Source organism: Herpailurus yagouaroundi, unplaced genomic scaffold (assembly GCF_014898765.1).
Source record: "Herpailurus yagouaroundi ecotype Mexico unplaced genomic scaffold, PumYag 188, whole genome shotgun sequence".
Classification (NCBI taxonomy): domain Eukaryota; kingdom Metazoa; phylum Chordata; class Mammalia; order Carnivora; family Felidae; genus Herpailurus; species Herpailurus yagouaroundi.
Genome location: NW_024412419.1, coordinates 32966539 through 32992245, shown reverse-complemented (window position 1 = coordinate 32992245; position 25707 = coordinate 32966539). Strand labels below are relative to the sequence as shown.

General features: G+C 39.8%; 1 protein-coding gene across 4 annotated transcripts in view; it reads left to right on the top strand.

The window, feature by feature from the left end:
- The window catches only part of THUMPD2 (THUMP domain 2 tRNA and snRNA guanosine methyltransferase), a 36527-nt gene extending 11742 nt beyond the window's left edge, over positions 1 to 24785 (top strand). For 2 of the 4 annotated variants that reach the window (XM_040496590.1, XM_040496589.1), the window contains exons 4-10: positions 765 to 842; positions 3180 to 3232; positions 5000 to 5087; positions 11876 to 11947; positions 12462 to 12576; positions 20741 to 20849; positions 24067 to 24785. In XM_040496590.1, coding sequence (XP_040352524.1) covers positions 765 to 842; positions 3180 to 3232; positions 5000 to 5087; positions 11876 to 11947; positions 12462 to 12576; positions 20741 to 20849; positions 24067 to 24391 — 840 coding nt within the window. In that variant the 3' untranslated portion in view covers positions 24392 to 24785. The remainder of the gene's footprint in view (positions 1 to 764; positions 843 to 3179; positions 3233 to 4999; positions 5088 to 11875; positions 11948 to 12461; positions 12577 to 20740; positions 20850 to 24066) is intronic. The other 2 variants (XM_040496592.1, XM_040496593.1) reach the window with 2 other exon arrangements.
- The last annotated feature ends 922 nt before the right edge of the window (positions 24786 to 25707 follow it).

Genomic DNA, 25707 nt, shown 5'->3' with positions numbered 1-25707 from the left:
AGTAATAGTATGCCATTCCATGTAATCACCTCTGTTTTTTCCTTTCTCGCTCAAAGTTTCCCTTAAACTCATAGGTATTCTTGACGTTTGGAAATCCTGTGTTATTGTCCTAACCTTTTGGGTTTTCTCTTCAGTTCAGTCCTGTGTTTATTAAATGGCTGCTCTGTGCTCTGCCTTGTGTGTGTGATTGTCACCAGGACCCAGACTGCAAATACACAAATGCACAAGACACTCGAGGTCTCCGTGAGAGCGAATACCACGGTTTCCTTCAAAACACTTTATTACTCGGCCCTTACAAAGTTCAGTGATGTCGGGGGGCAAAGGTCTGAGTCCTTTCACCAGCCTTAAAATCAGATAAACCCTAAAGTTTGAGTCTAATGCTACTGTTCTGGTAATTTGTAAACATATAGGATTGTAGTTGCTGAAATAGTTCATCTTTCACTTTGCGTTTGTTTGCTAAAACCCACAATGACCATTTTTATCGATTCACGATCTGGTTATTTCAGCTCTCTAAAGTTACAGGAAGACAGATTACACATGAGGAAGCATCAGTGCCATAAGATATTTTGGGGGGTGAAGAGGTCAAATGCAGCCTGCTTGCCTTGAACAGAAAATGCTTTAGTGTCGTATTCTTATATTGCAGCCCTAAGTTACCATCAAATAGTCTGACCTGATTTTTCTGCATGCTCTCTTAGTTTTTGCTTACATTTAAACATAAAATTTTCAGTTTTAGTGCTCCTTTCTGTAACTTTCTGCTTTTCCAGGAGGTAGGAAGAATAACTGGAATTGCTCTTATGAAACAGTTTGGATGGAAAGCAGATTTGAGGAATCCAAATTTAGAGGTACTGAATGTTCATTTTATCCTCTGTGCCTATAACCTAATTGTTTAAAGACCACGTCAGCTATCCTTATTGTACTTTTCAGTTTTGCTTCAGAGTTTTTAAAAAGCATGTCTGCGTGGATCCAGCAGTCTCTTTTCTCTTTAATAGTGGAGTAGTGCAGATAATTTTCCTAGTATTTTTCACTGTAAAAATGTCTTATCCAAATAAGATGTTTGGGGTTGGAATTATTTTGCCACAGTTGAATTTTAGAGATGACCTCTACAATCACTAGAATATGTAACAAATCTCTAAAATAGAAAATTCCATAAATAAATAAATAAATCTAGCCAATGTTAAAAAAAAAGGAAAATGAATAGAAAACAAAAATGCCCACTCAAAATTCAATAGTATGTTAATATGGCTTTGTTAGGATTCTGGGATTATGTTTTTCTTTTTTTTCTCTGTTTTCAAAATTAATTTAATTAGGTTTCTCTGTTTCTCATTGGAACAAAGTAAAACACTTATATGGGGAAACCAATGCTAGCCATAAAAAATATTCTTCACTTTTTTGAAAACTATCTGATAAATTTGACAGGTGGTTTAGTCCTTTTCATGATTCATTGATTCATAAATTTATTCTTATATAGCTTTAAATAGAATTAATAGCTGGCCATATTAGAACATTTTGTGTTGTTTCATTTTTTAATGTTTCTATTTGGTATTTTCACTTTTACAAAGTAATGCCTGGTGTATGTCCTTCATTACTGTCATGAAAAATATTTTGACCCCAAGAATGTTGTAACATGAGGGCATCCTCCTCCCAGTTCCCCTCACCAGTTCCCTTATCTTGTGCTTTGCCAGTTTCAGTCTCCCCATTTCCCCTTGGCCCCATCTCACTGTCTGAGAATTAGTTTCCTCATAGTTTTAGCTCCTAAATAAATATAGCTAATTTAATTCCTATCAGTATTTAATGTAATTAATAATAGCTATTATTGGTAGAAATAACACAGAGCAAAATTGACAACAGTAAAATCACACAGTAAAATTTGTGAACAAAATTAACAGAAGAATCAAATCTTAACAGATTTTATTTGATAAAATTAATAGAAAAATTATAGTGGGAGAAGCTATTCTCAATAATATTTGATATATAAAAATATCAGTATATCTTACCTTTAGTATCAATTTTAAATAGAAAAGAATCCTAATAAATACTTTTGCTAAAATGAATAATGCAAAACATTGGAAAGTTTACTTTGCTGATCAAGGATTTAATGGACTAACTGGAGTCCACTCCAGATCATTCGGTATGTAATAAAAATTTGTCAATATTGGAGTAATTCTGATTAAACTATAGAGTAAAAATAACTTTAGGGTGAAAGTATCAGGGATCAAATGCTCTTGAGATCAAACAACGAAGTTAGAATATTCCATAAACTTCATCAAACTATACAAAAGTAAGATTCTAACTTTTAAAATTTAATTGGGCTACTAATTATAACTTGAGACATTTAAACCCTCTTTGTGGCCTAACAGAAGAAGGGTAATGGAGAGAAAGAAACTCACCCACGGATAGCGGAGAGAGAAAAGATTACCCTTGCTATAATATCTTTGGCCTGAAGAAAATTATGTTACCCTGGAAATATGTGTAGCCTATGATGATCCTGTGTGACCTCAAGTCTCAATTTGAAGTTAAAATTAAGGTGGAAAGAATTAAGGTTAGAAAGTCTTCTCTAACCCCAAATGCTGAAAAGTCTGACCCAGTCATAGTTCAGAGAACCCCAGGGAAGAAAGAACCCAAGATGTCTTCAGAACATGATTCTCCATATATAATACCTCATATAATGAACTATCCTCAGAATCTTCCTATGGAATGTACTGAAAATTTACTTTGCCTCTGCCCAAGAAAAAATATTATAGTGGGGCACCTGGGTAGCTCAGTTGGTTAAGGATCTGACTTTGGCTCAGGTCACGATCTCACAGTTTGTGAGTTTGAGCCCCGCATCAGGCTCTGCACTGGCAATGCGGAGCCTGCTTGGGATTCTCTCTCCCTCTTTCTCTCTGCCCCTCCCTGACTTGTGCTCTCTCTCTTAGAATGAATGAAAAAATTAAAAAAATTAAAAAATAAAATTAAATATATATATATATACATATATATATATATGTAATGGGACATTTTTCCATATATTATAAACAAGGCCTTAGAATTTTTTTAATATAGATTATTTAAAAAATTAAAAGTAAAATAAAAGATAAAATTTAGATTATATGCAGCTTCAGAATAGAAGTTTTCAAATTGTCAGTGCATTTGGTAATGCATTTCCTGTTCTGTTCTAACTTCTCTATTTGTTCTTTCAGATCTTCATACATCTAAATGACATTTACTCTGTGGTGGGAATCCCTGTGTTCAGGTAGAGACTGTTCTGTAAGCTTCTGATTTGTCCCTTAGAGTTTGTGAAAGTAAGAACTTTATGCTCTTATTTATAGTATAAGACATCGATGTAACAGAGCGGGGCTAAGGACAAAGCATCGGAGTTCTCTACTTGAGCCAGTAAAGTGTTTTCTTAGTACATAACGCATATGATTTAATCTGGCCAGTTAGAGCTCTAAAAGATTTGATTATAATCATGCACTGATTACATGATTCGTACTGAAAAATTATATCTAATTATTTCTATTATTAAATGATTTTCACAGGCCCTTAGTCTGTTGGCATCTGGAGTTTTTATTAAAATAGAAAATACAGCACATTTCTTAAAATTCACGTTTACACATTCTACAAATTTTATTGCCATTATTCTTTTATCGTGGGAGAGTATTTCCAACTTTTATTTTTAATTTTTAATTATTTTTTTAATGTTTATTTTTGAGAGAGAGAGAGTGAGCGGGGGAGGAGCAGAGAGAGAGGGAGACAGAGAATCCGAAGCAGGCTCAGGCTCGGAGCTGTCAGCACAGAGCCCGATGTGGGGCTCGAACTCATGAACTGTCAGATCGTGACCTGAGCAAAGTCAGACGCTTAACCAACTGAGCCACCCAGGCACCCCTATTTCCAGTTTTTAAAATCTACTGTAGGTATCTCTCTAATCTTGCAGGGTACTATATAATAATAAATGCAAATGATTCATTTCCTTATTTCAAAATATCTGTTGAACACTTACATAACAGGTATTTTTCTAGATGCTTTAGGAAGAGAGAGCTAGTTGGATGAAAACAGTGATTTCCAGTTCCTTGGAAGCATGTAGATATTGTTGGCATCTTAATGAAAATCATTTTATATGCACATCCCTGTTTACGTAGTATAATGTGATTTAGATACCCTTTTTCTAGATTCTAGGCATGGAATATTTTCAAAGATTATAAAAATTCTATAGGAATACCCCATTTTCCCTAAGCTCACATTTATGCATCTGTAAGCCCAAAGCAGGATGTAAAAAAAGAATGCTTAAGGTTATTGTAATAGCTTTTATCAAGCTTGCTTTTTCATTACATTGGAAAGATAGAAATAATATTTTGAAAACCTCCATCAAATCTGGAAACATTGATAGTAGCAGTAATGAAGCAAAGGATAAAGTATGCAGTGGTACATAATGGAGGCCAGTGAACTCATCTGGGAGATGTCTGCTTCAGCCCTTCATTCCATAAATTATTTTAGACAATGCAATGTAATGCTTCATTTCATCTTTTGAGAAAGATGCAAATGAGCAAAAAGCAAACTTACAAAAGGGATTTTTTTCTAGAAAACAGATTTCAAGGGTTAGCATCCATTCAGCCCTACTTCCCATACCGCATCTCTATCACAGTATGTTCCTCTTGATGACTCCAGCAAGAAAAGGTCTATTCCACATGGGAAGACAGGGAAGTATATTAACACTTGAGAAATACTTCCCTCATATGTGATTAGATTTTTCTAAGTTAAATACCTAAGAGTTTAAATTTCAGTTGTCTTACAAATGTACCTTTCTGAAATACCACACTGGCTGGTCAGACGAGGTGCCAATGAAAAAAGGTATTTTTGTCATAAGGTTAAAATATTCTGTAACTTACGGCAACTTAGTGTATGTTAGATGAATATATAAGGAGGAGGTCACAGATACGACAGGTTAATCAGTTTTTTTATATCACACTTTTCTTTAACATACAGTAATATTGGGTACGTCATCAGGTTCTTTTCTTTGTAGGATTCCTTTGGCCAGCCGAGCTTACATCAAGACAGCAGGCCTGAGGTCTACCATAGCATGGGCACTGGCCTCTCTGGCTGAAATTCAGGTGACGAAGTGTTTTCATCTTATGATAGCAAGGTCCTTTCTGTAATCAACTGATTGATGGGCATCTTGGTTGCTTCTTTGTTTTTCCCTTCTTTTCATTTCTCTTTTTCTTCTACCCTTCTCTTTCTCTTGCCATTACACTTCTGAACTGCTACAGCGATATTTTTATATATTGTTGAACTTCTGAGAGTGTTTTGGCTATGAAAATGCTGAGTCCAAAGATAGCTGCGTTTTTATGATTTCTAATCTTTTATGTCACAATCATGTGGTCTGTAAATCCTCCACTTCTTAAAATTTAAGTTTTTCTCTGTGACCAAGATCTTGATAATTTTTGTAAATGTTCTGTGGACATAAGAAAGTAATTTTATTTTTTAGTCAACAAATGTCTGCTGTATTAATGTTTTACTATCTGCACAATTCTGAAAGAGGTATTTCAAAATCTCATCATGTTAACCGTATTTGCATTTTTGCTAGTCGTCAGCTGTGGTATATGCACATTTATGACTTACTGCTTCATCAGGAATGGTGCCTTTTCATTGTAACATAAAGTTCTCTTTATCTTGATTAGTGAGTTTCAACTTAAATTTCATTGTGTCTTATTAATAGTTTTTTAGTCCTTTCTTTTTCTTTGCATTTGCTGCATTTCTTTGCCATTGCTTTATTTTCAGCTTTGCTTTCAGTATGTTTTTTTTGTTTGTTTGTTTTTTGTTTTGTTTTTTATACGAATACCCAGCTCTGTTTTTATCCCATTCGATGGTCCCTGTCCTCCAGGGAGGGAATTCAGTGTTTATGACACACACTTGATTGTGTTCCTCCTATTTTACTCTGTTTACAACGTCTGACACTGTTTGTTTTTACTGGGTTGATCAAGTTACTTGATAATCATTTCATTGCTCTCCTTGAGGTTGGAAATTATACTTTATTGTTCTGTTCCACTAATGGTTCAGGTTGCCAGCTCTCTTAATTAGACACGTGGGACTCTGCTGTTGCTTTAAAACAAGATATCAACTCTTTCCTGTGTCAGGACACTGTTTTTACCACCCAAATCCTCTAAGCTTACCCTCTTCCCTAGCACAGTATGAGGCCTCTCGAGTGCTTTTCTTCTCTTCTCCTGACCCCCCTTTACTCCTCCCTACAATGAGACCTTTGAAACGTTTTTGCACCCTTCCACTATCAGCCCCCAACTACTAGATTGTAGTAAATTATTTATCATGTGTAAGAATTTCCCTTGCAATACACCCCTTGTGTTTCAAAAGTTCTTATTTAGCACTTACATTACACAGCCTGTCCTTAGTCATTAAGGTATCACTGTGCGCGCACACACACACACACACACACACACACACACACACTTTTTCGTATAAGCAAAGACGTGTTCCAAGGTGTATCATTCCTCCCCACTGTTCTTCCCTGTTTGAGGTCTCTGCTCTGGTTTGTTTGTCACTTGGTCAAAGTCTTTTCTTAGGCAATTTCTTCAAGTGTGGTGTCCAAGTAGTACATAGTCAGAAATTCCTATACAGCCTCAAATTTGTTTTTCATCCTGGGGTACAGACCCATCTCGGCTGGCTTTAAGAGTTGTGTCAGTCCCCTGCCCTCAGAGGTCTGTAGACGCTGTCCCTTTGTCATTTAGTTTCCTGTGTTCCAGGTGAGCGGTATGTGCCAGTAGGATTTCCTTTTCCTTTAGAGCTGCTTAGGGGCTTGTAAGACTTTTCTCTTTAATCCTCCAAAGTTTGGGAATATTAGCAAGATATACTTACATATGTGTGTTTTCTATTCAGCCCAAGCTGAGTTCTAATTCTGGTTACACCACTTCCTAGAAAACTTTGGGCAAGATATTTATATTTAACATCTGCGTGCCTCAGTTTCTCATTTGCAAGATGAAAATAACAATCTCCTAGGATCATGTGAGGATTAAGTGAATTAGCATGAATTAAATGGTTTAGAACAGTGTGTGACATATAGGAGGTGTTTAAGTATTCACTGCTGCTATGCCAGTAGTAAGTGTAATAATTACAAAAGTTATTGTTACTATTTCTCTGGCTCAGGCACTCTTTCTTTCATTATTTAATTATTATTGTCCCGGCTGTTTTGCTTTAGTGGCTTTTACCTTAAACTACTTTCTTTTCCTGCTTCCGAAATTATAAACACGTTAAGCCTCCTGGAGCTAGTCTCCCAAGTTGCCTATCCTCTCTCCAGAACATGGTTTCCGTCTTTCCATAGTGTGAGTCTACGTTTTGACTTATTCTTGAATGTTATCTTCCAGGCTATAACAGGAGTCATAGAATTATGTTCTCCTTTATTCATTGGAATGCTTTAGCTTAAAAATCATTGTTTTTTGGCTTTGACAAGTTTTGTGTGTGTACTACATCTGAATATCTCCAGAAGCCCTTACCTCTTTTCTTCAGATACTTATCTATGTCCTGCAGGAGTTCTGTTTCATTAGATGTATGTTCAGATTGTTCAGTCTGTTTATTCTCTCACTACTGGTAGACCCCTACCCTTTAGATTTACCTTTTTTTTTTTTTTTTTTTTTTTTTTGCTCACTGGGAGTCAATTGTGGTTACTAAAATATTTGAAATGGCTAAAATCCTACAAGTGCTACAAGGCAAGTGGATCTGTGGCACTACCGGGCTTGGCAGTGGAAGGAGAATCTGTCAGCCGTGCTGAAAACTTTTTCTAGGTGAACACTTTTCTGTTCACTGGTCTCCCGGCAGATCTGTAGATCTCTGAAGACCAGGTTCTCCCCGGTTGCAGTGATTTCCCCGTCTGGGCTCCAGTGCTCGTCTCTAATCCCCCATCCAGCCTTGGCAAAGAGGCCCCATGGAGTTCCTTCTTCCAGGACCCAAACCAAGCCCAGGGCTTCTCTTGGCGTTAGTTGCCTCTAGGTCTGAGCATCACTTGGGCTCAGGGGAAGTAAAGAGCTTGGAGGTGAGAGAAAAGAAGAAAGCGGCTTTAAGATTATCATGTTCCCAGAATCCATGATTTTCTTTGTTATTTGATTTTACTCTTTAGTCCAAATCTCTTTTAGTCTAAGGAGAGAGTTACCAAAACGCCAGTGATCTCACCACAGTTTATATAACAACATGTATTTATGTGTGTGTGTGTATTATATAAATATAAATTTATATAACCACCTACAAATTTGAAATGTTACCTTTATCTTGATATAAACATCCATTTGTCCGAAAAGTAGAAAAGTAAATTAAATATATCCAAAGATGATGCTTGTTAAAATTTTCCCTTACTGTCAGTTTGCCTTGCCAGAACCGAGAGTAAGGAATGTTTCTCTAAATGTGACCACCAGCATCGGAATGTTAAAACATGTAAGAAGTAGCACAGCACAGTTGTCTTGGAGGAGTTTAGTCAAGACCCACAGTGTAAACGATCCCAGTACTCAGCCTTGATCCAGTCCCCTCTAGGGAGCATGGTACCCAGAGCAGTGCGTAGACAGCTCAACCTTGGGTAAGCCAGTGCTATTAGCAGTGGGATCTAAACATGAGGATGTTAGATATTCTTCGTGTTTACCACACACTGTCCTCCTTCCTACATATCCTCAAAAGGAAGGGGCCCCTGGGTGGCTCAGTCAATTAAGCGCCCAACTCTTGATTTCAGCTCAGGTCATGATCTCGTGGTTTGTGGGTTTAAGCCCCACATCAGGCTCTGAGCTGACAGCGTAGAGCCTGTTTGGGATTCCCTCTCTCTCGCTGCCCCTTCCCCACTTGTGCTTTCTCTCTCAAAATAAATAAATAAAACAGAAAAAAATCCTAATAAGGAAAACCAAGTTCTGTAAGTTTTAGTTATTAATATAAGCATACAGAAATGCTTGTCTGCTTCTGCCTGTGTACCCAAATGTCACAGCAAGACAAGGTCCTATGATAACGTAAAGACATTTATAGATACTAAGGTCAGATTACCTCATTCAACGAGGACCATGTTGGAGAGGGGACGAGCACAGTGTTTGACATATATCAAGATCTTAATAAAAATCAGTTCTCATACCATTGTTATTTTTGACTAAATTTTAACGAAATTCTTTCTACTTGCCGCCCCTTCGTGGGGGCATCCATAGGATACTCTCCTTAGAATTTCCTGCTGGAGCTTTCCCTCTCCTGAACGACATTGTGCTTCTTTCCATTAGGTGTCCTCTGGCTCTGACCGAAACCTGGCTGTCCACTGAGGGCTCTGCTTCCTCTATAGACCTATCAAGGGACCAAGGGCCTGGAGGTGGTAGGTGTCCTGCTTGAGCCTCTCTGCTCTTCTGCCCAGAGCCTCTCTGTGCCTTTGAAGCACGTGCCGGGAAGTTATCCCAGTCGTAGGCAGACCTCTCTTCTATCATTTCTAACAGAGTATGGGCCACTATGCCTGTCATAGTTCTTTATGATGTCAGAATCCGCTCTGTAACCTGACCCTTTAGTCTCTTGGCTTCCCTACCTCTGACGATCTGCCCTGCTCAGATCCTGTACCTCATCGTGCCCAGAGGCTGAATCTCAATTTCAAGAATCCTGCTCTTAGCACCTTCCTCCTTCCCGTTCAGCTCCTCTGGTGTCCTGCCACACAGTTCCTTAGCCCCCGCAGGGGGTTAGTCATTTGCCCTCACCACCCTCCATCGCTCCTCACCCGTCCTCATCGCTGCTTCACGGCTTGGATTCTGCGTTCTACCATGACAGTCATTTCCTTGCCCACGCTTTTCACTCTCCTGCTCCTTATTTGACTTAAATACTGGAATCAGCAGAGAACGTCAGCGGGTTCTCCTCACCGAATCTACCAGCATGCTGGAACCTGCACCCACATGCTTTGCCTCATCGCCATCACAACAAGGGAGCTGTCCTTGTTTCACTCCAGTGCTTGGGGACCGGACTCCATCGCCTCGTGCCCACTCGAGGACTTTCTCTCTGCTGCGCATGCCCATCAGCACATATACTTGATTTAGTATCTTGTAATTTGAGAAAATAGCCCTTTCCTGAACCCACATGCTCCTTCTCTGCTTCCCTTTGCAGAAAAACTCTTAAAAATAGTTGTCCATATTTGGTGTCGCCACTTCCTCCCATCCCCTGTCTCCTGTGCCCGCTTCCGTCAGGCTGTCATCACCAACACGCCACTGACACTGCTCATCACACTTACCTGCTAGCACTTTGATACTGTCATCACTCTCCTTGTTGAAACATGTTTCTCCACTTTTTTTGGAACACCGCTCTGGCTCTCCTCCTACATCAGTATGTGCTGCTGTCAGTATGCAAGGCTGAATCTTCATCTACCAACATCTATACTTAGGAGATCACCAGGGTCCAACCCATAGACTTTTCTTTTTTAACTTCTCTCACATTCTCGATGACTCATGTAGTTCTGATGCTTTAAATATCGTTTATGACTAACACAGAGTGTTCCCAACTTCATGTCTGTAGCCTGAACCTCTCCCCTGAACTCCAGACCCATATGTTCAACAAATCACTTGACATCCATACCTGCTCTAAGAGGCATCTCTCAAAATTTAACCTGTCCAGAACCGTACTCCTGTCTCCTTCAAAGCTTCTCCTCCCCATCTCTTCCCATCTCCGTAACAGGGAAGTCCATTCTTCTAGTTGCTCAGGTCAAAACCTTTAGTCATTTCCAACTATTGTCATTCTTTAACATTCCACATCCAGTCCATCCCATTGGCTTCACCTTTAAAATATATCTAGAATGTAACCACTTCTCATCACTTGTACCAATACCACTCTTAATTCAAGTCACCATCATCTCTTGCTGGTGTCCCCTAACTAGCCTCCCTTTTAACACTCTTACCCTTCTCTGGTCCATTCTCAGCAGAGCAGCCAGAGTGAGCCCTTTGAAGTGTAATGTCCTGTTACTCCTCTGCTCAGATCCTTCCAGTCGTTTCCCATTCTTCAGAAGGCAACCAGAATCCTTACGGTACCTACAAGATGTGACGTAATGAGACATCCCTCCCCCAGAACGGGAAAAATTAGTTTTTTCTCCAAATTTCCTGTTTTCCCAGGCACAAGTAGGATTACACTTTCTTCGCCCCTTCAAACTGCGTGTGTCATGTGACTGACATGCTTTAGCCCGTTAAGTGTTGGTGGAAGTAATGGGTCTCATTTCTAGATGGCACCTTTAGGAAAGTACACGATTTGTCATGCTTCTTTTTCCCCTCTGATGGCAGTGCTCTGGATGGTGACCACTTCATGAGTTTGGCTTCCAGAAACCCCAGATGTCCTTCTGTGGAGATGTAGCATTAGCTATCTGTTGTTTTCAACCTCTGAGATTTGGGGATTGTTACTACATGCAGCATAACCCAGTCCATCTTTTTTTAATATATATATTTATTTATTTTTGAGAGAGAGAGACAGAATGTGAGTGGGGCAGGGGCAGAGAGAGAGAGAGAGACACAGAATCTGAATCAGGCTCCAGTCTCTGAGCCTTCTGCACAGAGCCTGACACGGGGCTCAAACCTACAGACCGCAAGTTCATGACCTGAGCTGAAGTCGCGACGCTTAAACGACTGAGCCACCCGGGCGCCCCATAACCCAGTCCATCTTGACGGAATAGCCTATCTCTAATGTGAACACCACATTTTCCATCTCACTCACTGTGCTTTGGCCACACCAGTGACCTTCCTAATCTTCATACATGTGGAGCATACACCTACCTTGTGGCTTTGACCACCTGAAATTCCTAATAAAGTGTAAAAAGGAATCTCTGCTCTTGAAATGTTGATTCCTCAAGTTTTAGGTTTCTTTTATAATATATATTATGATAGACTGAATAATAACAAATCAGTATTTCTGTCTGCAGGCTGGTGCATTTGTTTTAGATCCAATGTGTGGACTGGGAACAATACTTTTGGAAGCTGCTAAAGAATGGCCCGTAAGTACTCACGTTTGGTAAATCAAGCAGTATGTTTACTTTAATCATTATATGTATTTTCACTGACCAGTTATTTATAAGTAGATTGTCTATTCAGGAGTATTAGTTTTGACTACATGAGTTGCTGTGTACTATTGTCAAAATGGATTATGAAGGGTTAATTAAATCACTGTTTCATTTCTTAAACAACTATTTAGGAAATCGTATTTTAGGGAATTTAGGAAAATGTGGGCAATTTCAATAACTAGTCATGGCAGATTATGATAACCCCCAAATTCTTTAGGCATTTGTTACTGGAAAATATACTAATAGTTTCTAAAAATTAACAAAAACTTCTAATTTTTTACTATTGAATATCATTTTAAAGAAATACTACAAATTTGTTTTAACCTGAATTAAGAAATCTATTAAGTTCATTTTCCTTTATTTGAGAAAAAGCAAGTAGGTTTTCTTAACTATGTAAAATGTCTGATAGTCTTATTTATACTTAAAATATGAATTTCTTTCCTCATAGGATGTATATTATGTGGGTGCTGATGTCAGTGACTCACAGTTACTAGGTGCATATGACAATCTGAAAGCTGCAGGCCTTAAGAATAAAATTGAGTTACTTCAAGTTTCTGTTATAGGTAAGATATAAAAAATGCAAACATTTGGGAAAATGAACATATGTAAATATACTTAGAATCATAATATTAAACAAAATTCACTTTCCATATGTAAATGTTTCCATATGTTGAATTCTTTGGGGCTAATACTTGGTTGATTTCCAATACTATAATTATAACTTATTTTTCAAAAGGTTATTAGTACCAACATTTATATAGTATCCCTAAGCATTTAAGTGAAAGGCCCTTTTTTTTTTTTAATGTTTAGTTGATTTTGAGAGAAAGAGAGACAGAGTCTGATCAGAGGAAGGGCAGAGAGAGAGGGAGACACAGAATCCAAAGCAGGCTCTAGGCTCTGAGCCATCAGCACAGAGCCCAATGCAGGGATCCAAACCACAAACCACGAGATCGTGACCTGAGCCAGAGTTGGACACTTAACCAGGTGGCCCACAAGTGCCTTTTTAAGATGTGTTTGTTGTATGTGAACTGTTCTCATATCATAACCACAGACCACTTAATATAGGGATAAAATAAAGAGGACAGAATCATCATCATCATCATCATCACCTTCTTTGGATTTCTTTCAGATAAACTGAAATGTTCTGAATTATCTTATCTTTCTCTTGCCTCACATTGGACAGTAGTCCTGTGGTATATAGGAATGAGGTAACCAGCCATCCCTGTCTGCTAAACCAATACTTCCAGGGCTAAAACTAGGCAAGTCTGGGGCAAACCAGGATAGTTGGTCACCCTGTGAGGTAGAGGGAAACCTGTTGGGGAATCAGCAGTGACAAACAGACTAGGAATCAACTCTACTGAGTCCAATCAAAATAATATTTCCCTAAGACCCACCCATCTAAAATGGTGTTTAGACCATTTTAGACAAGCCTTACATTCCTTATTTTCTCCCCTTCCCCTAGTACATCTTTCTCCCTTAGAAACCAGCACATTTAATTCCCAACTAAGAAAATGGCATTCTCGGGGCGCCTGGGTGGCGCAGTCGGTTAAGCGTCCGACTTCAGCCAGGTCACGATCTCGCGGTCCGTGAGTTCGAGCCCCGCGTCGGGCTCTGGGCTGATGGCTCAGAGCCTGGAGCCTGTTTCCGACTCTGTGTCTCCCTCTCTCTCTGCCCCTCCCCCGCTCACACTCTGTCTCTCTGTCTCTCAAAAATAAATAAACATTAAAAAAAAAATTAAAAAAAAAAAAGAAAATGGCATTCTCTTAGTAGATGGTCCCAGTGTTAAACCTATAATCTGGAAGAACAAAATAATTGTTTAGAAATTTTTTAATGTGGGGGTGCCTGGGTGGCTCAGTCGCTTGAGCGTCCGACTTCGGCTCAGGTCATGATCTTGTGTTCTGTGAGTTCAAGCTGCACGTCGGGCTCTGTGCTGACGGCTCAGAGCCTGGAGCCTGCTTCTGATTCTGTGTCTCCCTCTCTCTCTGCCCCTCCCCCACTCATGCTCTGTCTCTCTCTGTCTCGGAAATAAATATTAAAAAAAAATTTTTTTAAAGAAATTTTTTAATGTAGTGGAGGAATAATAGAGTATCAAGAAGAAGATATTAGGGTAACTATGGGTAAAAACATAGTAAAGCAGCCCCAGAGGAGAAGGTGTATTGGGGTTTGGGGGTTTTTTTATTTTTTTTTAATTTTTTAAAATATAATTTATTGTGAAATTGGCTGACATACAATGTGTACAGTGTGCTCTTGGTTTTGGGGGTGGATTCCGATGATTCATTGCTTACATACAACACCCAATGCTCATCCCAACAAGATGGTATATTGTTGATTGAGATCTCAGAGTTGTTTGCTGCCAACGACTGTTTTTTCAACCTTTCTATCGAGGTTTTTAATGGGATAAGACACAGGTTTCCAGAGGAAACTAAGGGGTGATGAGGCCGAAATCAGCTTTCATGAACTCTAATTTCTTTCAGAAAGCTATTTGGGAGAGGGGGGTACTTGCAAGAGGACTGGACTGGCTTCATCAGCTGTTGCAGCGCGGTGGTTTTTCAAACCCTTTACTATCTCCTGAGCCTTGGGCGCGTTGGGAAGGAAGTACTGAGCTGTCCGTCTGTCCTCCGCCACAGCTCCATTTTTATCTGTTTTCATGTGGGGGGCTTTTCCCACAAGATTTCACTTTAAAAACAAGCAAAAGGCACAGTTGTCTTAAAAATAATAATAAAAGTGTTAAAAACAACGTTCTCTATGGCACCAAAGAGTCAAATAAATTGTAGTTTTTGGAAGGATCAGTCTAACTGCCATGTCAAGAATAGACTACAGCAGGGAGGATGGAAAACAGGAAACAAAGAAACTCAGTACAGGCTAGTGCGATAATCTGATAAGAAATGATGGTGGCTTGGCCCAAAGTTCTATTTGTGGGGGTGTTGAGAAGAGGTCAGATGCATAATTTTTGAAGGTGGAGTGAGCAGGATGTGTTGTTGGATTGAATGTGGCATGTGAAAGAACAAGAGTGACGACCTAAGCAGCTGGAGGGTGGGGTGGCCACCCTCAGAGTTGGGGAAAACTGCTGGGGAACCAGTTGGAGTTTTGGAACCTGTTTAAATTCCACGTGATCACTAGGCACCTAGGGGAGAAGATGTCAGGTTAGTAGCCCCACCCCCAGATCTGGAGTTTAGGGGAGAGGTGAGGCATCAGCAGCATAGTAACGTTTAAATCCAGGAGATCACCTCGGGAATGAGGATGAATAGAGAAGGGAAAGCACCCTGGAATAGAAGTTGTGCGTGGTTTCTCCACGCCAGCTGCTGCTGTAAGTGCACATTTCCCTAAACCATTGTCAAGACGAGGTATTATCATTTTATTGCAGTTTTTTTAAACTGAAAATTTGATACATTTTTCAGACTTACTTTTCCTTATTACTAGTGAGATAAAACATTTTTCACATTACGTCATTTGTAGATTTTTCTTTTGCAAATTAATTGTTTTCAGGGTAACACTCTGGAGGAAAGAATAAACCATCTATTTCAAATTGTTTCATCATCCTAACCTTTTAATGTTAAATTTCAGTCTAGAGGGAACCATATATATCTTGTGTGCAAAGGGGCCAATATTAACTAATAATTCGCCCTTCATAACACATCTCTGCTTGAGAGGTGGAGTTGTAGCTGGATCCAAGTGTTTATTTTTCTTCGCTAATTTGGTTTTACGTTTCAAAGCTTTAATCATAAACACAACTTAGAGTGGGGAGACCCATGAATTGTTCGACGTTCACAGGTGTGAGGATTTCACATCTTTTTACTATAGTAAGTAAGAGCACGTAAAGACTTCAGAATCAAACAGACCAAGTATAAATCCTGGCTCCACCATTGTTTCTTTACTCTGTGGCCTTCAGCAATATCCTGGACCTCTGTATTTTATCATCTAGAGTCTGAAGGTAATCCCTGCTTCATAGAGCCTGTGGTGAGGATTTATCACATAAGCACACAGAGCACATTGCCTAACACGCAGCATGATTAAGGACCTCTGTAAACATGGAGATGTCTGGGAAGTTAGTAATATTCCCGTTGTGATTTGTTTCTGCAGAATCACTATCTTTGTTCTTTGTGAGCTTTAATGACTATATCTTTTCTACCTTTTTAGTAACTTTCACCTTACAACTTTCTACTAGTATAAAAAGAGATGATCCTTTAATATGCAGGAATTGCATGTGTTTATTCCTAAGTTTTACTTATGAAAATTCGGAACCAAATGAGTACTGTGTTGCAGGCCATCTTAGGAACTAATTAGTCATTGGCTAGGCTTTGTTTTCTGTTAATCTACAGATACATATACATTCCTAGGATAAGATGGAGAGCTGTAATATATACACATTTGAGCAAAAGAAACACGTATATAAATTAATTAAAATGACAAAATTGTTGACAGGTGAGAAAAGGAATGTTTTCACTCCTTTCGGTTAGACGTTCTATAGCCTGTCACACATTACTTCAGTGAGAATTTATAACAAGCTTATTGCCAACAACTGTGCTTTGTTCTTAGGTGTTATTCATTTCCACCCTTGTAGGAATAAGGCATGCTTTTTCAGTACACCCACAAGCTGCCCGTAATGTAGTGGCTGCATTTTCTTTCATATCAGTGTGTTTTTCTCTAATTCCTCTCCTGCCCTTGCTGGCCTGGGGCCTGGTGTTCCATCCACATGTCTTGTGGCCTGTGCCGAATTTTGCAAGATTCATGAAGCTGCCAGGCTCCGTGTTTGGGAAATCAGAAGGAAATGTGGGAAGTGATGAGTTAGGTGTATGTAAAGTATGTTGAAATAGGGGATAAGAAGCCTACCATATTGAGTGATTGAGTGTTTTCTTTGGTACAGTGGCCTTACAGTTTATTGTATGGTATCCTTTCTTATTGTTTGGCAACGCTTGTATTCTGAAACAAACTTTTTCAGCATTAATAAGTTCTTAAAAGCATATGTTTAATGAAAAAGTGAATACAGAGTTGCCATTTTGTAAGAAAGCTGATGAACACATATCTTAAGTAAAATGTTTGTTGACATTTATCATCCGCTGGGAGAGCCATGGTGATATCACTGACCAAATGAAACAGATCTGTGTATAGAAGTGTGTAGCATTTATTTCAAAACATTGCAGGTATTTTAAGGGGACAGAGCCCAAAGACAGCCATTTATCAAATGCAGCTAAAGAAAACGCATTTAACTATCACTCTGTAAAGCATGACTTTTCATTTAGATCAAATGACTATTCTAAATTAATTTTGCTCATCTTCAATACCAAGTTTTCTTATGTACATAAACAAAATGAAGCTATAGCTATTAATTTGTTGGTTCCATTAGTAGAAGACCTTTGCAGACAGTTAAACGTTGCCAGTTTTGTTTCAGGGTTATCAGATGCTTCGAAAAGAAAATCCATAGGGGTACCTGGGTGGCTCAGTTGGTTGAGCATCCGACTTTGGCTCGGATCGGGCTCTCTGCTGTCAGCGCAGAGCCTGCTTCAGATCCTCTGTCTCCCTGCCTCTCTCTCTGCCCCTTCTCTGTGCACGTTTGCTGTCTCTCAAAATAAACATTTAAAAATAGGGGCGCCTGGGTGGCACAGTCGGTTAAGCGTCCGACTTCAGCCAGGTCACGATCTCGCAGTCCGTGAGTTCGAGCCCCGCGTCAGGCTCTGGGCTGGTGGCTCGGAGCCTGGAGCCTGTTTCCGATTCTGTGTCTCCCTCTCTCTCTGCCCCTCCCCCGTTCATGCTCTGTCTCTCCCTGTCCTAAAAATAAATAAAAAACGTTGAAAAAAATTTAAAAAAAAAAATAAAAATAAATAAATAGGGACGCCTGGGTGGCTCAGTCGGTTAAGCATCCAGCTCTTGGTTTCAGCTCAGGTCACAATCTCATGGTCTCATGAGTTCGGGCCTCATGTCGGGCTCCACGTCAGGCTTTGCACTGGCTGCGTAGCCTGCTTGGGATTCTCTCTCTCCCTCTCTTTTAGCCCCTCTCCCATTCACACTGTCTTTGTCTTTCTCAAAACAAATAAATAAATAAACTTTAAAATAAATGAAGGCACAAAAAGATATCCTGAAGGCTCTTAAAACCTATTGGAAGAAAATATATTAGAGCCATAATTCTGAGTTTTGAGCAGTTCTTACCCATTTTTCTTCTGGCAAGAGGGAGAAATAGAGCAGTTCTTTTGTTCAAGATACACCAGTATTTTACATTTTTTTCATGTTCTTGAGTCATCCTGCAGAGTCGTACAAAAGGGATGAGTTTTATATATTTGTTTTGAGCTATGTTTCTATTTCAGAATCTTATCTCCTTAGCTACAAGCAAACTCTTTGTTCACAGGCCGTTCAAGGCATTTAATAATTGAAAAGATTTAATGTGTTGAAAATTATGGGTCAGGTGTTCATGATTTCAGGAGTTTCCTCATCAGAAACTCAGGAGGTAAGGCCAACGGTCTGTGGTCTACCAACCCTCCGGTCACTTCTGATACGCACTACATAGTAGGTTTGGGATGAAGGGAGCAAGACTTTGCACTTATGGTTCCCAGGAGATTCTGATGCTGCCGGTGTCTCCTGGGGATGCTGCGCAGGAGGGATGGCTGCAGCCTTGAGAACCGCTGCTGGAGGAAGAGCAGGAAAGAGGCCCACCTGGAAGCGGTGGCCCTGCTGGGCATTTGAGGAGCCGTGAGAAGGATTCTGCAGAGCTGCTTTGAGGGATTCTGGCCCGCCGGTCTCCACCTGGCCGTCATCTGGCTGTACACCCAGAGAGGACATTGTACATAATCAGCACAGTCATCGAGTGCTCACTGGGTGCCAGGCACTGTCCTGAGTGCTTTCCATAAGTGACCTCACTTGTTAGGACCCTGAGATAGGTACCCTTACCTCACTTTACAGACGAGGAAACTAAAGCAGTCATTTCCCGAAGTCCCACTGCTGGTTAGTGGCAGAGCCAGATGCAAGCCGTCTAATAGCAGGGCCTGCCCGCGCTCTCAGACACATCAGCAAAAACTTGCTTTATGCTCTATTGTAAGATAGCATCGCTTAGTTCTAGAACTTTTTGAAAAAAAAATTATTCCATTTAAGTTTATTCCTTCAACTTCTAAAATTATTTAAAGCAGTTTAGCAAATTATATAATACAGAGTAGGAAAGTTGCAAATAAAAATAGAGACTGACAGAAGAAAAAAAAATGTTACCAAACCTGAGCAAACTGGGCAGCTTGTGTGTGTGTGTGTGTGTGTGTGTGTGTGTATGTGTGTGTATGAATGCAAAAGAAAGATGTGGACTCAAACTCTAGAGCCAACTACTGCATGGTTTCTCCGGTATAAAACATCTGATAACCATGATTGCCTTCACTGTACATTTACCTTGAGTAGCCCTGCATAAAGTATAGAAACGGTATTTAAATGTACGTGTCCTATAGCAACATCCTAAAACTAAGTGCATGAAGCTAAAATATGACCTGGAAAAAAAAAAAAGAATTCATGTCTAGCTTTAAAAGAATATTATCCTGAGACTTTTTTTCTGACGACCTATTATTTTTTCTACTAATCTCAAGTAAGGGTTAGAACTAGGAAAGATCATCAAGTGTTCCTTAGACTTTCCCCGATAATGGGATTTTTTGTTTTGTTTTTAAATTTCCAGCCAACAAAAATGTATATGGTATTTAGAAGAGCAAAGGTTATTTAAATTGTATTCTGTTCTTACAGAGTTAAATGCTATTCAAAAAACGAAAATTGGGACATCTACCTTATGAATATACAACTAATTTACATGATGGGTGGGAAGTAAAATAAGTAGAAAGTGAAAAGTACACTCAGAAAATGTGGAAGTTAAGATTATGTGTATGACCTGGGAAGCTAATTTCTGAGAAATGTAAAGATGAGAAAAAAATTCAGATTCAGTAATCAAATACTACATTTAATTTTGTTTAGTAATAATGTTCATTTTGTTGATTATTCGTTTTTTAGCCTTTTCTCTAGCCTTAGGATTTATGTCAATGTTCTTAACCTTTGGGTCTCCTTTATTTATTTTTTTTTTTTTTAATTTTTTTTTTCAACGTTTATTTTTGGGACAGAGAGAGACAGAGCATGAACGGGGGAGGGGCAGAGAGAGAGGGAGACACAAAATCGGAAACAGGCTCCAGGCTCCGAGCCATCAGCCCAGAGCCTGACGCGGGGCTCGAACTCACGGACCGCGAGATCGTGACCTGGCTGAAGTCGGACGCTTAACCGACTGCGCCACCCAGGCGCCCCCCTTTGGGTCTCCTTTAAAATTTCAGTGAAAGCTAAGATCATCTCCCTTTTAAAAACACACAGATATACACATGCAAAATTTTATATGTAAGTATGAAGAAGGAAATGAAAGAGCATATAATTTGTAAAAGTTTTTTCTAGACAATTTAATGTGTTTCTTCTTGGGTCTGGCAACTTTGTATTCATGTAATATGTTTAGAGAATTCAATTTTCTGATTAATTTAAGATTTTGCTTAACTTATGTCATATTTTATCATAACAGAAAAACCAATTTTCAAAGAACAGAATCTAATATCTTTATCATTTATTTTTCAGTTGAAAAGCCTTTCAGGAGCTTATAATTTCTTGGAGACAATGTTAGCAACCCTAAATTGTACTTAATATGCAAAAATAATTCTCCATACTTCAGTTTTCTCATATTTAGGTTGTAAATATTTGAACTTAATGTAACGGGTTTCTCTGGTTTTTGTGTTTCAGACTTGCCATTGCCTTCAGAAAGTGTCGATGTTATTATTTCTGACATTCCATTTGGGAAAAAGTTTAAGTTAGGGGAAGACATCAAAAGCATTCTACAAGAAATGGAGAGGTAAGTTTTAAGTTTATTTTCATGATTTTTGAGTTATTGGTCATTTAACTGAAATATATCCTAGTTCTTCAGCTAAGATTTGATTGCATTTTAGTAATTTCCCAGAGTTTTTGTACTTAAATTTTCTAAGGTTTCAAATCAGAAGGTTATCATTGAAATAGTTATTCTGTATCATCTTATACTATATTAAGTTTTATTCCAAAAAAGGTACTGAGTTTTCATTATTGGCTAAAATTCGAGTATCTGGATTAGTGACCTATATTTTAATCACTGAGGTAGGTAATTTACATATTATAAACCTCACCAAAACCCTGCCTCCTAATGTGTTAATCGGCCACACTTTACAGATGAGAAACTGGGACCCGGAAAGATGAACTTTCTCAAGATCACAGCTACTAAGCCCCACAACAAAATTCACATGAGGAGCATTCACTATCATAGAGAGGCTACAACACTGCTGATTGTAAAATGAAAATTTAGAGGTGTTATTCATGTCAGGGTGTCTAAGGTTGGCCTCAGGGAATATAATTCAGGGAAAGTATTTCTTTGAGAAGTTCAAACAGTGAAGCCTGAATATATATTTTTCTGATCATTTAAGCTGGTAAAGGAGAGAACCTAGAACACATGGAGGAATAAATAGATATGACCAAGAAGTCAATTCATTAAATTGTCTCAGTTGGACATTTGATAGAGCAAGACAATGTAAATGGTCAAGAACCTGTATATAAATAATGTCACCAAGAGAAAAAATGAGCCATGGGTTTTGGATGGAGAAAATTTAGTGTCAAGGCTAGCATTCTGTAGGGAAAATTAAAGACTTAACTTTATATGAAGATTTGACATGAAGTCTAAGTCCAACTAAGAACCGTCTCACCTCCATCTGGTGAACTGGATGCTCCACACTTTTTTTTGGATTATCTTATTTCTAAGCAACTTCCCCTGTCACACAGTTACCTAACCTGAGATCTCTTTCTGGGCACCACCTATAATTCAGGCCTGCACTCCCTTCTGCCTGATAACACCTTCCCCTCAAGCAGATTTTGCAACCCTGACTTCATATTAAAATCATTTCAGGGGCTTTTGAAAAACTGATGCGCGGGGCGCCTGGGTGGCGCAGTCGGTTAAGCGTCCGACTTCAGCCAGGTCACGATCTCGCGGTCCGTGAGTTCGAGCCCCGCGTCAGGCTCTGGGCTGATGGCTCGGAGCCTGGAGCCTGTTTCCGATTTTGTGTCTCCCTCTCTCTCTGCCCCTCCCCTGTTCATGCTCTGTCTCTCTCTGTCCCAAAAATAAATAAATGTTGAAAAAAAATTTTTTTAATAAAAAAAAAAAAGAAAGAAAAACAGTGATGCTCATTCTCCACCTCTCCAGTTTAATGGGTCTAGAGTAGAACGTGGGTGTATTTCTTAACCACTCCCAAGGTGATTCTGTCCTGCAGCCTGTGTTAATAACCGCAGCCTTTGTGCCCAGTAGGTAATTCACCAGCCACACTATTAAGCCAACTCATAGTGAAATACTAATATGTGTAAGCAGTGACTTATATTTAACCTGAAACTTCCCAGAAGATATTCAAGATTCCCCCCATAATTTCAATGCCTCAGTAGGATCAGTTGAAAAGTGTATGTATTTGAACATAAGGAACTCCTATGACCACGCTTCCTTGACACCTGCCTACAGCCTTTATGGTTTGATTTTTCAGTTTTTATAGTTGGAGGTTTTATATAGGCAGTGGAGCCTGATATAGTGGAGTTCGGAGACAAACTTGTCTTGATTCACTGATTTTTTAGATGAGGGAAAGCTACTTAAGTTCCTGATATCTTTGTTGGGTGTGGGGGAGATTCCCTTTAACTCTTGACCCTCTAGCTGTCACCTTGTCTCCTTACCTATACAACCAAACTTACTGAAAGAAGAGTCTACACTTGACATCTCTGCTTCCTCACCTTCCAGTCCCCCTTCGATTCTGGCAGACCAGCATTTTCTCGTGTCCTCAACTTGGATTGCTGTCCCCAGGTTCACTGAGGACCTCTTGTAATCCTAGTCACCTGTTCATCTTGTAGCATTAGACGCTGTGGAGACCATTCCCGTCCTGAAAGTGTGCACCTTTCGCTTCCATGCCATCACTGTTGTCCAGACTTTCTCCCGGGATTTTGTGCCATGGCCCATCCCTCCTCTCTCCTTCCTTAACTGTGAAGCCTCTGTTCCTGGGCCCTTTTTCTCTTCTCACGCTAACCTGCCTCCCCAGGTGATGTCATTCACCATCACAGGTATATCTACCGTGTGCTATTGACAGCTCCGAAATCTCTACCTGGAGCCCTGGTCTCATCGCCTCCAGGCTGTATATCCAACTGTGGATTGGAGCTCACGTTGCCCTGTTCCTGAGGTCCCTCAGCATATTCCAGACAGCCCTCTATTCCTCCCTCCTCCTCCCACCCCTCTGATTCACCCTCACGCTGAATTTCTTTCAGTGCCTCCTCCTCCTCACTTCTTCCTTTCTGCTGCTTTTCTGCCTCCAGCTCCCTGCCTCGCTCCAGCCCCTCGCTGTCACTTGGCCTGGCTTGGTCCCGCTTGTCCTTAACTCATGGTGCACGTTTGGGACCCAGCTCATGTGTTCCCAGGGGACCTCGTACTTGCCTGGAGGGTGGCATCGCCAGCCTCTGTAACTCTCCGCTCGCCTCTCTCCCGCTTTCAGTAATCTCTTTAGCAACTCCGAGGACTGTGGTTGGGCATCACTTTTTCCACACAGAAGTGCTCTGCAGAATTTGGTCAAGTGATTGAGCAATTCTCCTCAACAGGCTGACATTCTGAGGCCTCCCCTTTTCCCTTTCTGAGCTTCCCCGTTGTCATTCCTTTGTCCACGTCCTCACTCTTTCCGGTGCTTTTCTTCTGCCATCAGCCTAGTGTATGCTGATTCTATAGGATTCTTTCATCCGCCTTTTCCTTTGTACAATCACTTATTAGAATGTGACTATGAATTACTTTGAGGCTTGCCTTTTAAGTAGAGTAAAAATAGATAATTAAAGCAGATTTGTGCTCATGATTCCATAATTACTATAATGAATATGCATTATGGAAGATACTACCTAATTATCAAAATCCTTGTGTTTAAATAGATAAAATTAAATTTCAAATTAAAAACCCCAAATATTTTAAATAAAGTGGGATTGTTTGTTGTCTAAAAAGAAAGAAGTACTCATACCAATTACCATTTTTTTTGTCACAGGGTGCTTCACGTTGGCGGAGCCATTGTATTGTTGCTGAGTGAAGAGCACCACAGGCGCCTTAAAGATGGCGAACAGAGCAGCATCCCTTTGAGTTCCGAGGGCAGCCACACAGGTGAACCTTCAATCAAAAAGTGCTTGAAGCCTGGAGGAAAAACTGGCACATCAGAGACAGTGTCATCTTCATTCGAAGCCAGTAGCCAGGAGTGCTTAGACAAAACACCACCCTTTGGCTCTTTAGTGCCAGTGGAATGCCACAAAGTTAGCCTTGGGAGAACAGATGCATTCATATGCAAATATAGGAAGTTGCACTCTTTGGGACTCTAGCAGCCGGACAACTGCAAGCCGGTTGGAGTCCTCGCGTGTCAGCCAGCCATACAGCCGCGAAGGTAGTTGTCATAGGATCTTGATGGGGCCACAGAGTTCCAGGGAAGCAGACTCCCCTGGGGTCAGGAGGCATGGCTGCTGGACGAGTTCCAGCTTCATCCTGGAAAGAGCTGAAAGTTGCCAAAGACCGGTGAATGAATACTCCTACTAAAGAACTCTCAAACTTTGAATTCTGTTGGAATGTGAGGAGTTGTGCCCCGCCTGCAGTTTCTGAGAAGGAGCTGCAACTTGGAACACAAATTTTCAGAGGTTCACATAAAGTATATTGCACTCATCACAAGGTTGATGATATTTTCACTATCAGAGTTTTTAAAAAAAAAATTTTTTTTAACATTTCTATTTATTTTTGAGAGACAGAGAGCGAGGGAGACACAGAATCCAAAGCAGGCTCCAGGCTCTGAGCTGACAGCACGGAGCCTGATGCGGGGCACTCACCAACCGTGAGATCATGACCTGAGCCGAAGTCGGATGCCTAACTGACTGAGCCACTCAGGCGCCCCCAACTGTCAAAGTTTTTTAAATGTGGAAACTTTGATGTGTTACTTCTTTTGATATTAAACTTGATTTTTAAGCTGGTAATTTTCTTCTCCATTGGAATGAAAATAATTTTTATTTGTAATACCTTTTATATGTCCCATATGTCCCTTTTATATGTCCCATTTTATAATGTAAAACATTAATGGGAATAATAGCAATAAGAATCCAGCCAGTATCCTCCAGCATGATAGAAAATAAAGTTTGCTCTTTTTCTAAAAACATTAATAAATGTTTTTAAATGTCACCTCTCTCTTATTTAAATGAAATGCATTCCTTGTGTTTACAACTTGAGAAGAAAATCTTCTTAATAGAAAGTTGATGCAAATATGGTTTTCATTTTTTTTTTTTTTCAATAAAGTAGTGACTTGGGTTTTTGGCTGCTTTAGTACTGTTTGAACAACCTTTCCATGTTTAGGCAATTTCTCACCTTGTGCATCCCACCTCTCCAAAGCAGAAGCAGAAAACTTCTTTTCCAGCTAGGGTGTGGCATGTAACCTTGGCCCAGTATCAAGCTAGGCCCACCAATCAGTCTGGGGCTAGTGGAGCACCTGTGATAAATGAAATTTACTTAGTTACTACCTTACCGATCTGAAAGCAATTCACAGTAACCCCAGCAGGACCTAGCCTATCACATACTCATACAACAAATATTTATTGCACAGCTATTATCTGCCAAGGCATTGTTCACATCTGTGAACCAGAGATACTTGCCCTCAGAG